Genomic DNA, 11717 nt, shown 5'->3' on the forward strand with positions numbered 1-11717 from the left:
TTTCAATTCAATTTTTATCTACTCCGTATATTCTGCGAGATTTTGATTAGCCTCAATTTTTAATTTTTTATAAATTTTGAAAGTAAATTAAGATCCAATAATACATACTGCACGGGTGTCAAGTTGGCACCGCACTTTCTTAAAAATGTCTTAAAGATGTTTCAACCATATGCTTTTTCAATAGTTTTTGAGAAGTTCTATAATTTCCGTTCTCGTTTCAAGGGTTGCTTTGGGAATTAGCGGTGAGTAGCGGAGAACCTCTGCCCGCCAAGTTACGCGTCGGTGTTCACGGTTAGCTTGATCACGGCGGGATTTGCATTGTCGACGGAGGCGGTGGTCACAAAATCTTACTTCCAGCCTCGCTGTTACTATTTAGCGCCATGATTTTGGTATAGCCTAAAAACGTAGCATTTTGTATTTCCCTACTTATCACTGGCGTAGCTTTGCGCATTTCCCTACTCATCTCTGAAAAAATTTTGGTGGTGACGTACTCAATAAAGATTTGTAATTTATATTTATTATAACTATTTCCACATTTTATAACTAATATTTTAGTCGTTATTCATATCAAGATTTTTGGCGGTGGTTTATGTTTCATATTCTTATCCCGATTAAGTTCTTACCGACATTTATCCTGACTCAGTTAGTGTGTTGTAATAGACGTAGGGATTTGAAAATTGAAACTTGTTTCCCGGTGAATTCGGTGTAACTGACATTTAAAACGCAAAAGATTTGCAAACGAGGAAGTTTTATCTGTAATTTTGTTGAGAATTAGAAGATGTCGAGTGCAATGAACGTATTGTGTTGTTATTCTTGTCAGATGTTTCAGGTGAGTAGTATTAAAAGGTTTATAACAGGATTTTTGAAACTTTATGTATCATTGAAATTTAGGTTCATCCTGTTAAAAAGGCTAACAAGTGGCAATGCAAAGTTTGTGGTGAAAAGCAGTCTATCAAGCAAGTAAGAAGTTATTAGAGCTTTAAAATTTGTGAATTACTTGTGAAAATCGGTAAATTAGTAGATTTACTAATGAGAACTGTTTTCGTTATCAATTTCTGATTTGTGGTATATAGGTATACTATCGAGGAACAGGAAAAGATTGTCGTGTTTACGTCCAAGAATCTAATCTTTTGAAAAGTAATGCAACACAATGGGAAAATGATATACAAAGCCATGATCTTGAAGTTTCAGAAGATGATTGTGCTGTTGCTCCAAGCAAATCTTTGGAAACACATAATCAAATGCAAAGTTCAGTAGTTCCAGAAAGTAAATGGAGTAAATATTTAAACAAAGCAGAGAGGGAAGATTCTGTTAACTAAAATTAAACACTGTGTAACATATAATTAATTTGACTATATATTAAAACCTTATTTGCATATTGAGTATTTTTGATAAAAAATATTTAATACCTTAAATACACCCAGTTTATGTATTATTATAAAATTTGATAATGAAAATTGATGGGTGGAGAATTAATGATATTCTTTCTTATCCCTTAATCAAGTCTCATATTTTTCATATGGATTTAAATTTCCTCAGCTATATGTACTTCTAGGGCAAAAAAGTGGACAGGATTAATTGAATTATGTAGTTATTACTTTAAGGGTTTTTATATTTCTTAAAGATACGCAATGTGTTTAGAAGCCAGCTGTTTTCTAAGAACAGAATAGTCACAGATTACAGCAACTTTACACAAATAGAAAGACTTTATAATCCTTTGATAGCGCGCATAAAACTATTACAGAATTGTTTTAATTATTAAAGTCTACGTTTCCTATTAGAAAATCTGTATAAATAACTTACTCTTTAGTAACCTATGTATCGTGTGTCTAAAAAACTGATATTGGTAACCAATAATTCATGCGTTACCGAGCCTGTATTTTATAGACACTTCTAAATGTTATGATAAAATGGCATAAATATTCCCTCTATCGTGTCTCATCATGAGAACAAAACAGTGGACCGAACGTTCAATTGTGCAAGTGTGATCTCTAGCATGTTCAAACGTTTCGTACACAATTTTCTCTGCAATGCGATTCCTAAATCAGAAGAATTATTGTAAAAATATCTGAAAATTTGAATTGTTTACATGTAAAAACATATTGGAAAGAAATATTCGGAATAAAAAAGTAAAGATATATGCGTTTGGAATGAGAATGTGAAACCGTTTACAAAATTCGAAGGAAAGAAGAACAAGATTCTTTAAATCCATCCCATTACCTCCTTATTATGCGCAATTAAAAGGAAATTAATTAATCGTTAGATAGATTTAAGTGTATGTGAATATATACAGTCTTGTTACAGCATTATATAGGCATAATTAAAAGTTTAGCATCGTGTTCAGTTATTTGCTTTTAGTGTCTATCTAAAAAAAAAAGAACGCAGCATCAATAATGCCTCCTATGGCGATATATATTCTTTTTGAGTCATGTCATTACTTATTTTTACTTCTCCATTTTCCATTCATCAAAGAACAATCAATTCTCGTTTCCTTTCAGCACACCATTATTATACGATGGTACTTATTTTGTTCAATTATTAAAAAACTACAGAAAAAAGTACAATCTGCTTTCAGCAAAAACAAAGCCTTTGATTTTCATTTCCATTTAAGCTTGTTCGTTTCTTTGTTTCGTTGTTGTTATCATTGATACAAATGTCGTGGTTTAGTTTTTTGTCAATTTGATTTTACATTCTCTCTATAAAAAAAAGTTCACTGGAATTTATCAAAATCGTTAAACGGTGCATACAATTCACGGCAGTCTGAGTGTCACAATTTTGAGCTTGAGTATCCATGTCTTTGCAATGGATCTGATATTAATAAATTATTATTTTTTAAATTAGTAATTCAATTTCTCATTTTTGCATGGCATAACTTGCATCGCCAACTCAAAGTGATTTCATGCAAAACAACAGTTTTTCAAACTAAAAATTGTCCCACGTGTAAAATAATCATCGATCTCAATGTATTTCTGCAAAAGCAGTGAATCATTAGCCAAGCATCCTCAACCAGATACAAAGATAAAGTCAGTGCGTCCGATGATTTTCGAATGGGTCACTCGGTAGTAAAAAAAATGGCAGGATATAAAGGATAGTATCAAATAAATTGGTAGCCCATTCTTCGTGGTCGCTGGTTCGACACTTCGTCATTTTCAAACTTGATGACGATGATGATGATGACGACGTGAATTCACCGCCTCCTCGTGATGTCGCCAGCTGCTTTGCCAGCTTCTGTTACGTCTCTTCCATGGACTGTAACAATTAATCAAACCATTTGGCCTTGTTCTCTCATTATTAATTTTTCCTCAAAATTCATAGAACTAATTAAGCTGAATAACTACGTAACAGATAGCAGTCTGAATATATAAAAAAATTGAAAGCACATTAAAGGACAACGCATTAGGATTGCAAATTCTACGATGGCAGTTCTTATTACTTTTTTTTTTAATAGAAGAAAAATCAATCACGTAGTTCTTCGTTGGTAACTCACTTTGGAAATTTTTTGCGCCTTTTGTTGGCTGCCCCGCCGAGTTCGCTCTCGCGAATTATTTGCAACGCCGACGGCACAAAAGTGTCCGTTGCTAAAACATAAATGTTAAACAACGTCTGGATCAATGAGACGAGAGAGAAAAGAGAAAAATAAATTTCTCATTTGATCGTCATGCCTCAAAATCTGTTACATTGCATTAATTATACGACAAAAGCAAATTTTTTTGTTTTGCCAAAATAATTTTACTCCATGAACATTCTCTGCTAGTTTACTTAATCTTTGCTTAATATCTAGATGACATTTACTAAGAACCAATAATGCGTATGTTGACTTTCACATGTTTTATTTGCTTTATTTTAAAAAAAGACTCTCATTCCTCTCTATGCTGGGAGACATACCGAAGGTATTACTGTTTTTTCGTTTTGTGACATATCGCTGATGCTGTTGTATCTGCGGAATTGCCTCTCTGGCAGATCCAACTGTACAATCACGAGTTCCTTTGCAGCCCTTCAGATGTTCCAGTTGATCGTGAAGATATGACTTTTCGGTAGGTGTTAACCATGAGACTCTGTTCCATTGTTCGAAAGGATCTGTACAAAGAAAGAATAACAATGTTTTTGTAAGACTTGGAATATAATAAAAATTCTTGATTTGCATTTACATTGATAAAATCCAATTTTCAGCTTACCCACTCTTAAATTATAAAACGTCACTAGACCCGTGGTAAATTCACAATAAAGAAAATTGTGCGTAGCATTGATTGTTCTGACGCACGAGTAAGTATTGTTGTTTGCGTTCATGCAAAAACAAAATGGCCCCGCACTCCACATTGGTGCTGTGCGCCAGTGATCATTGTCGTGCTCGAAGCAGTTCATCTTTTCGCTCAGACATTCCTTCTCGAGTTTCGCCTTCTTACGGAGCTTCCTTTCTTTCTTGCGAAGACGTTCCTCTTTCAATTTTCGTCGTTCCTCCTTGGCAATTTCCTTTTCGTCTTTCTTCGTGTACGTGTCCGGCTCGCAGTAGCACTTGTGACGAGCCTCAAAGGGACTGTTGAGCATTGGGGGAAGTCTCCCGTTGTTGCTCGTCGTGGTTATACCTAATTAGGAAAAATTATATAATATATTGAATAAGGAAAACTAAAATTCAATAAATCTTCATCGTAATATATTAAATTTTTTATTCTTTTCCTTTTACCTTGTTTATTTCGACGATCTGGTGATTCCGAAATTATCACGTCGATTCTGGCTGGTCCTAGAATCGTAGATCTGTTTCTTGGTGCTTTTGGCAGTTTCATGCTATCCGACACAGTAGTTGGTCTGCTTCCAGCTACTGTTGTCATTGTAGTACTACTACTTATAGTAGTATCAGTTGTAGTATCGGCAGTGGTGGTACCAGGACTGGTATCAATAGTATTAGTACTAGCAGTAGTATTAGTAATAGTAGTAGCAGTAATGGTAGTAACAGCAGCAGCAGTAACATTAGTAGTATCACTACTAATGGCTGCAGTACTAATAGTAGCAGCAATGATAGTACTAGTGCCAGTACTTGAACCATTTCCTTCAGAAACACCATCGACTCCACCGTAGGCATGTCCTCCAATTTCATTGGGAATTTTACCAGAGGTTGTTACTTCAATACTAGAAATAGTTATTATGTTGGGTCTCTTGTGATGTCTGTGGGCTAACGTACTGGACTTCCGTGGCGAAGTAGTTTCCAAATTTTCTGTCAAATTGACGTTTGTCGTCTCGTCGTGAACGCTGTTTGTCAACAATGTATGGTTTCTGCGACCATGATGAATTTTTCTACGTCTGTGCGTTTTTTCCTCCTCGATTTCCGTTTTGGTACCGGAAGAAGATTCTTTTGGTCTTTGTCTTCGTGGTCCTTTTCTACCCTTCTTCGAAGATACAGGTTGACTGGTGTGCAAAGAGTCCGTGACAGGATTCGTCGGAACAGTGGGAAAGGGTGTTTCTGTTGTTGGATTTTCAAAAATCTTCTCCTCGGATATCTCTTCGAAATTCGTGCTTTCTGTTTGATCAATTGACGGATTTAATGTCGTTGGTAAATGTGATTCTATCGTATGTTTCCTCTCGTGTTTTCGATGATGACGACTCGTATGATTTTTGCTACCATGATGCTGAACTTTGTGAGACTTTGGCAATTCCTCGGAATCCAAAATATCTCCGCCGCTCTCGATTATTATTTGAGGACGTTTCGTCATCAGATGACGACGGATTTCCTAAAAGATACATTTTTTAATGACTATTTCAAACTTGACTTATTCTTATCAAATATTTATTACTCACCTTGAGAGTCTCCAATTGCGTTCGCATTTCTTTTATTTGCTGCTCTATTTGTCTTCTTGATATTCTCCATTCGTTTGGGTCCTGGTATACGTCTTGACTACAATTGACACCACCTTTTGGCAGAACCAAACACTTTGGTGATGATTTTGTCGATTCCGGTGAATGTCGAGCATGGGTTTCCTGAGTGCCACAAGAAATGGCATATTATTACATAACAATCATTATTAATAACGTCGACAATAATTTGTATGATTTAGGACATTTTTTTACCTTTAGGTCATCTAATTCCTCCTCGATGCTCTCCATAATTTTTGTGACGTGGTCTATGGTATCCTTTTTCGGGGCGCTTCTTTTTGCTATTCTGTGATGCCTTCTGATCACGTCCTCCACGTTCAATCTTCCCTTGACGATTTTTTGTAAAACTGGATCGAAGTCAGCATCCGTATAACCTGATATCCTATTTAGATAATCCCTCCAATAAATCTCGTCTGAATCTTTGTCTAATTCAACAGAAATCGATTCTGACTCTCGATTCGTATGATTTGTAAATTTATTGTACGCATAGTTTTGTAGAGAATAAATATTTTTAGCGCCTATGCCTTGCTTTGGCATGAGAAACAGTGTCTTGTTATTCCTGATAATAGTATTTGTCGCAAGATCTAGGTCCTCTGCAAATCTTTTCAAACGGTTTCCATCAAGATGGTGAGATTCGCCTTGTAGATCCTTCGCAAGAAAGACCAATTCCTCGGCGAAGTCATCGTCATCCTCCTCATCGATTGCTCTTCGGTCACGATTATCATCGTAATTGTCTTCGAAGTCATCAAATTCCTTTTCAAAGTCTTGTCGGACTTCTTCGCGTATTCTGTCTTCGTCAGCCAATTCCCTCTTGCCTATTTATAAAAAAAAAAGATACATTTCCATAAAACTGTTCCACTGGATAAATTAATCTATTTTACAGTTTTGAATTTCCCGCCACATTTTCCTAACACATTAGCCACGCCCACTGACAATAAAATTACAATATATAGCAAAATTAATCGATTAACCGAATAATGACTCTTATATAATTCTACAAGAATGTTGAGTATTAAAAATTTTAACCGAAATTTCTTTTGAATTTGTAACTGTAACCAAAGATTTTCGCCGATCGAGAGCTTTTTTCGTTTCAAACCACGCCTACTCGATCACGTGATACCCTTAATGGGCGTAACAATTGTTATGATTGGTCCGCAAGCTCAATTTCGAGATAACTTACCACGCCTATTAATATATCTAGGTGTTTCACCATATACTCCAGCTCGGCGCTCACGTTCAAATCCAAATCTTTCTTGGTTATATTCATTGGACTCCAGCCTCGTATAAACGACACCATAAGGCGTGAAACAGGCGCACTTTTTCGAAGCCTTTGAAGGCGGCGTTAAAGATGATGGAACGTATCGACATTTATGACGCCTCCATCGTCCGCTGTCGCGCTCGCAGCGCCACTGTTGCCCAGGCACGCAATTCTTTAAGACTTCTGGTCGTGAACATTCTATGGCCAGACGTTCGTGCTTCGACGTGAACGAGAACCCTGCTTGACCGACTGGCAATACTCTGTTATCCAGCTGTGGTTCAAGATCTGTAACAGAAACCAGTTACATTACCAGTTGATGTTTTATAAACATAGATGATGCATCACAGAATTATATTATTGTACAATTGCAAAGGAACAGATGTCGTTAGGACAAGTGTCAATTTTTTGTTCACTAAGAAATTAAATGACGTGCGACTGGTTCCTACATAATATTCTTTTTTTCTTTTCACGGATAAACAGTGTGATACCGTTACCAAAAATATTTACTAAATAACACATTATCACTGAACCAACTTTGATAGTCATTTTTAGTTTGAAACAATTGCTTTGTACCCATTTAATGAATTTTTATCTTTCAAGAGCCAAAATACGTGACGCATTGAACATTATTAGTGTCAGTAAGTCCACGTAGACTGTTTCAATAATCACGTTACCCGAAAATTATGCAAGATCCAGTGGCGCTAGTTTGGCACTGGCGAAAAATCACACTTCGCGCTAGACTTCTGCAAATATTTAATTTCGGTCGGTGCCAAGGTCATGGCATAAAAAAAATTGCCAATAATTTTTTATCAAAGCTTATAAATCGTTTTCTATTGATCTCCATTGACTTACCATATATTACCCTAAAAAATGGGTAAACAGCCTATGGCATACCCCCTACAGCACGTTTAAAAAAAGTAAGTGATAATGCTGTGGTTTTTTCTTTTTTTCTTAGGCTTTTTAAAAAATCTTAAAAAATAATGGAGACTACACGACCATCGGATCCTATCGGTATTAAAATATGTAGATCCGGTCTGACCATATTTGGGCGAGAGTCCAGTTAAAGTGAATGTCAGTGTAATATATTGGCCGTTAAATATTACTTTGATAAGCAAGAATATATCGAGTTTCATAAAATAGTAGACTAATTAAATGTCAAATTAGATTATTTTATTAGTCCGCGTATGCTTGATCTTGAAAAAAAAAAATTTTGAATTAATTTTTCTTTCTCAACTGTACGTGACCTTGGTTCAATTGGACATGATTAATTTACAACGCAGCAAAATATCAGAATTATCCATGACGGCAGCAGTACCATGACCAATCAATAACTATCAGTCCAGCAATCAGTGTTTATCTCTATACCCCGTCGAATGTCATAGACAATATACATGTACATAAAAACTGTAAAAAATGATTAAAAAAAGATTCTACAAAATTCTATTAAAAATATACACCAAATAAAATCTCGTGTCGGCTCATACTATTTTCATGGTAAAATAAAATTTTCCTAAATCCACGTCGGGAATGGAAAATCGGATTGAAACTCTGTCCCTTTTCTCTCCGTTCGAAGTAAAACCCTGTAAAACTTGCATGGATGCTTCATACATCCAATCCCAGTCACTCGGTAATCCCTTCTGTCAGAGTGAAAATCCCTTTAGCCTCAGAAAGGTAATTTTTTTCGTAGCGCATCCGACAAAAGGCAGTAGACACTCCGAACAAGTACACTGCATGTATATCCTAGAAAAATGATAATTTATGTACCGAGCAACCAATTCGTAGCAGGTTTTTTTTTTTCGAAAACCAATTTTTCCCTGACCCTCAAATATACTTGTTCGTCGGCATAAGGTTGTCGAGACTAGTGAAGTGCGCAACGTGCTAGTTCACTTTAATGTTCTTGAATTTTCAGAAAGGGAATGGAGAACAGAACTTCCTGAGGTCGCACGTGTTGTGCGCTGCCACGCGTGTACTTGGTAACATCTGGCTCAACACAGTCCCATAACATGACAACCAGGAGTCTGATAAGGGGATGGAAATTGATGGCCTGAGTCGAAGCTCCAAATTTTGTATGGAAGACAAAATTTTGTTCGAGCAAAGAGCAGGAACCAAGAAGAACCTTTATCTCCCAGAAGAATCAGCGAAGTCATATGGATACGTGCATACGAGATCGACACTTGGATCTGTATACTGAAAATGAGTTGGAGTAACCATCAGTCGTTACCGAATGATGAATTATCAGGTGAGAATTGAGAAAACTGAATTTACTGAAACAAAGTGTAGTTAAAGTCAGTCAATCCGGAAGTTTAAATAATCTATGATGAATAAATATTTCAGATTGGACATTTCTATAAGTGGACTTACTGGTTTCCTCTGCCACCGAGTCGTCAAATTCCTCGTCGTCGCTGAGATCCTGGTCACTTCCTGTGTCATTTTCAACGACTCGGCGCTCGTCTTCAACGTCGACCTCTGCTTCCGGTTCGACTGGCTCCTCGAATAGTGACGTAGCTTCCGGTAACTTTGTGACAGTGGCATTGTGCTTTCTGGCCTCTCGTGCTTTGGCCTCTGCGATGGATTCCGGTGTTTCGCGACGTCCGGAAGACTCGATGAGAAAAGTGTCTGGCCATTTTAATTTAGAGCGTCGGCCGTGCTTACTTGAAAGGAAAAGTAAAAGAAAATCACGTGGTGATTAATGGGATATACGAAGTGTCAGATTGACGGGTTAACGTCATTGAAATCTTTGATATCCGATAAGAATAGAAATTTGTGTATATATATATGTACTATTTATACTTACTTCAGGAATAACTGCATAAACGAACGGCCGTCCATTTGCGGTGGCGTCTCGACGCCTGCGATATCCAAGAACGTCGGTGCGAGATCAATATTCAAGACTATGTCGTCTACTCTGGAAAATGACAATAGATCACTTACAATTAGTATTAACGATGCGAAAGACAAGATAAAAGTAATTAATGGTGATTAGATTGCTTATAAATAATTTTTTATTTAACAAATTATTCAAACCACTCAGTACGAAAGGGACGAAGAGAATCTCGGAGCGCGAAGCGGATAGAGCAGTTGTGGTTAATAAATTATGAGAGCGCGCGCTTTTAGACACGTAGAAGCGTAAGCCAAAGCGACCATCTAGGTTAAGGGTCAGAGAATGGCGCTTAGCGAGCTTAAGAAGGAGAAGTTGACTATTTATTACCAAGAAATCTTGCCAAGTCCTTCAGACGCCTCGACCTCTTTGATACGAATTCGCAAAACTATTTCGCTATGCTAATACGTGTTTACGTCTTGTGGCGAATGTGCCTCTGGGCTAAATATAAGTTGGAGCTTTTGCAAATTTTTTCTTTTTCTCTTTCTCTTTCTCGCCTCCTTTCGCAAATTGCTAGACATTTTCTTCTCTCTTTTTCTTACTAGCTAAGCAGTCTCGTGTCGGTGATTTCTCAAAGAAATAAATTACCGTGACCCACCCGGGACCACACGGCTCTTTTGTTCTCGATTAAGTAAGAAATTTTTCACATCCGCCGAAATTCGGCACGCGGAACGCCGCGAATTTTTGCGATCGTCTACTCATACATTTTTCATGCAACTTCCCCGCATGCTGGTACATTAATTTCACGAAATTTCATCCGTCTCCCGTTTATTACGTGAATTAGGTAAATTGTCATTTCAGTGAAAACGTATTTTCGGACAGCCCAAAAAATCAGTAAATTTTCACAAATTTCGTAATTCTAGTTCAGTCACTTTCCGTTGCGCGCGACGATCGCACGTGTCACGCACGTGCGTATGGAAACTTTTGAATTTCGCGCCCTTTCACAGTACCGCTTAATCTGGACAATGTGAAATTTATACTTGATACATATAAATATATAACTATCAAAAAACTTTGGAAATAACTTACACAGAGCCAGGCTCGATTCCAGGTCCCCTGATTAGGAATGGTACCCTCACGTCGAATTCGAATGGAAAACTTTTTCCTTTTATCAATCCAAATTGACCCAGATGATAGCCATGGTCAGAGGTGTAGATGATATACGTATTGTCCAGTTCACCCAAGTCTTTGAGTTCTTGATAAATCTTGAAGAAGAAAAAAAAATTAAGATCCACGACATAAAGTTCAAGTATGATTTTTTTTCTCAAATTTTTATATTTTTTAGAAATCAAAAAAATTTACACTAATAAATATTTTACTGTTAGCCTTACTCTGTCGACAGCCGCGTCCACGCTCTGAAGTGTCTGAAGTCTCTTGGTCATCAAGAGATCAGTGAATTGCTTGTGTATGGGCTGCATCCTTTGCGTCACTTGGAGAATCCATTGTTTGTCCGGATTGGGCGCGTAATCGTAAGCAGGCGTGCTGAAAAAATAAAATATTAATTAATTATCATAGCGATTAATTAATTCAATAAGACCTTCGATAGGATCTTCGCTGGCTAGGGCATTTTTAAAACAAACTCTTAGTCTTTACTATTTTATTGCTGCGTCCACTACACATGTAGTTCATAATACCGGTTTATACTTCGTACTAGCAAGTTATCGACCGAGTCGTTCAAGAATAACGGCCACGATCGCCGACCAGAATTTTCTCCTT

General features: G+C 36.9%; 2 protein-coding genes across 4 annotated transcripts; one reads left to right on the plus strand and one right to left on the minus strand.

Moving 5' to 3' along the window:
• The first annotated feature begins 195 nt into the window (after positions 1 to 195).
• LOC107264395 (MRN complex-interacting protein) lies at positions 196 to 1382 on the plus strand. 2 transcript variants are annotated; one of them, XM_025081346.1, is made up of 4 exons: positions 196 to 504; positions 617 to 829; positions 892 to 960; positions 1074 to 1382. In XM_025081346.1, the coding sequence occupies exons 2-4, from the start codon at positions 779 to 781 to the stop codon at positions 1317 to 1319; spliced, it is 366 nt and encodes a 121-aa protein (XP_024937114.1). In that variant the 5' UTR covers positions 196 to 504; positions 617 to 778; the 3' UTR covers positions 1320 to 1382. The 2 variants fall into 2 exon arrangements, with proteins under 2 accessions (XP_024937114.1, XP_015588130.1); XM_015732644.2 differs by having other exon boundaries at positions 197 to 482; positions 556 to 829.
• Positions 1383 to 2674: 1292 nt separating this feature from the next.
• LOC107264294 (extracellular sulfatase SULF-1 homolog) lies at positions 2675 to 11483 on the minus strand (the record flags this gene model as incomplete). Of its 2 annotated transcripts, none has more annotated exon segments than XM_015732534.1 (12): positions 2675 to 3249; positions 3488 to 3578; positions 3886 to 4077; positions 4176 to 4583; positions 4682 to 5723; positions 5791 to 5970; positions 6061 to 6680; positions 7046 to 7408; positions 9485 to 9774; positions 9918 to 10028; positions 11031 to 11206; positions 11333 to 11483. In XM_015732534.1, coding segments are annotated over 12 exon segments (3724 nt in total), but the record flags the coding sequence as incomplete, so codon positions are not given.
• Between the last annotated feature and the right edge of the window lie 234 nt (positions 11484 to 11717).

The sequence above is a fragment of the Cephus cinctus genome, unplaced genomic scaffold (genome assembly GCF_000341935.2).
Source record: "Cephus cinctus unplaced genomic scaffold, Ccin1 Ccin1_contig_4052517, whole genome shotgun sequence".
Taxonomy (NCBI): domain Eukaryota; kingdom Metazoa; phylum Arthropoda; class Insecta; order Hymenoptera; family Cephidae; genus Cephus; species Cephus cinctus.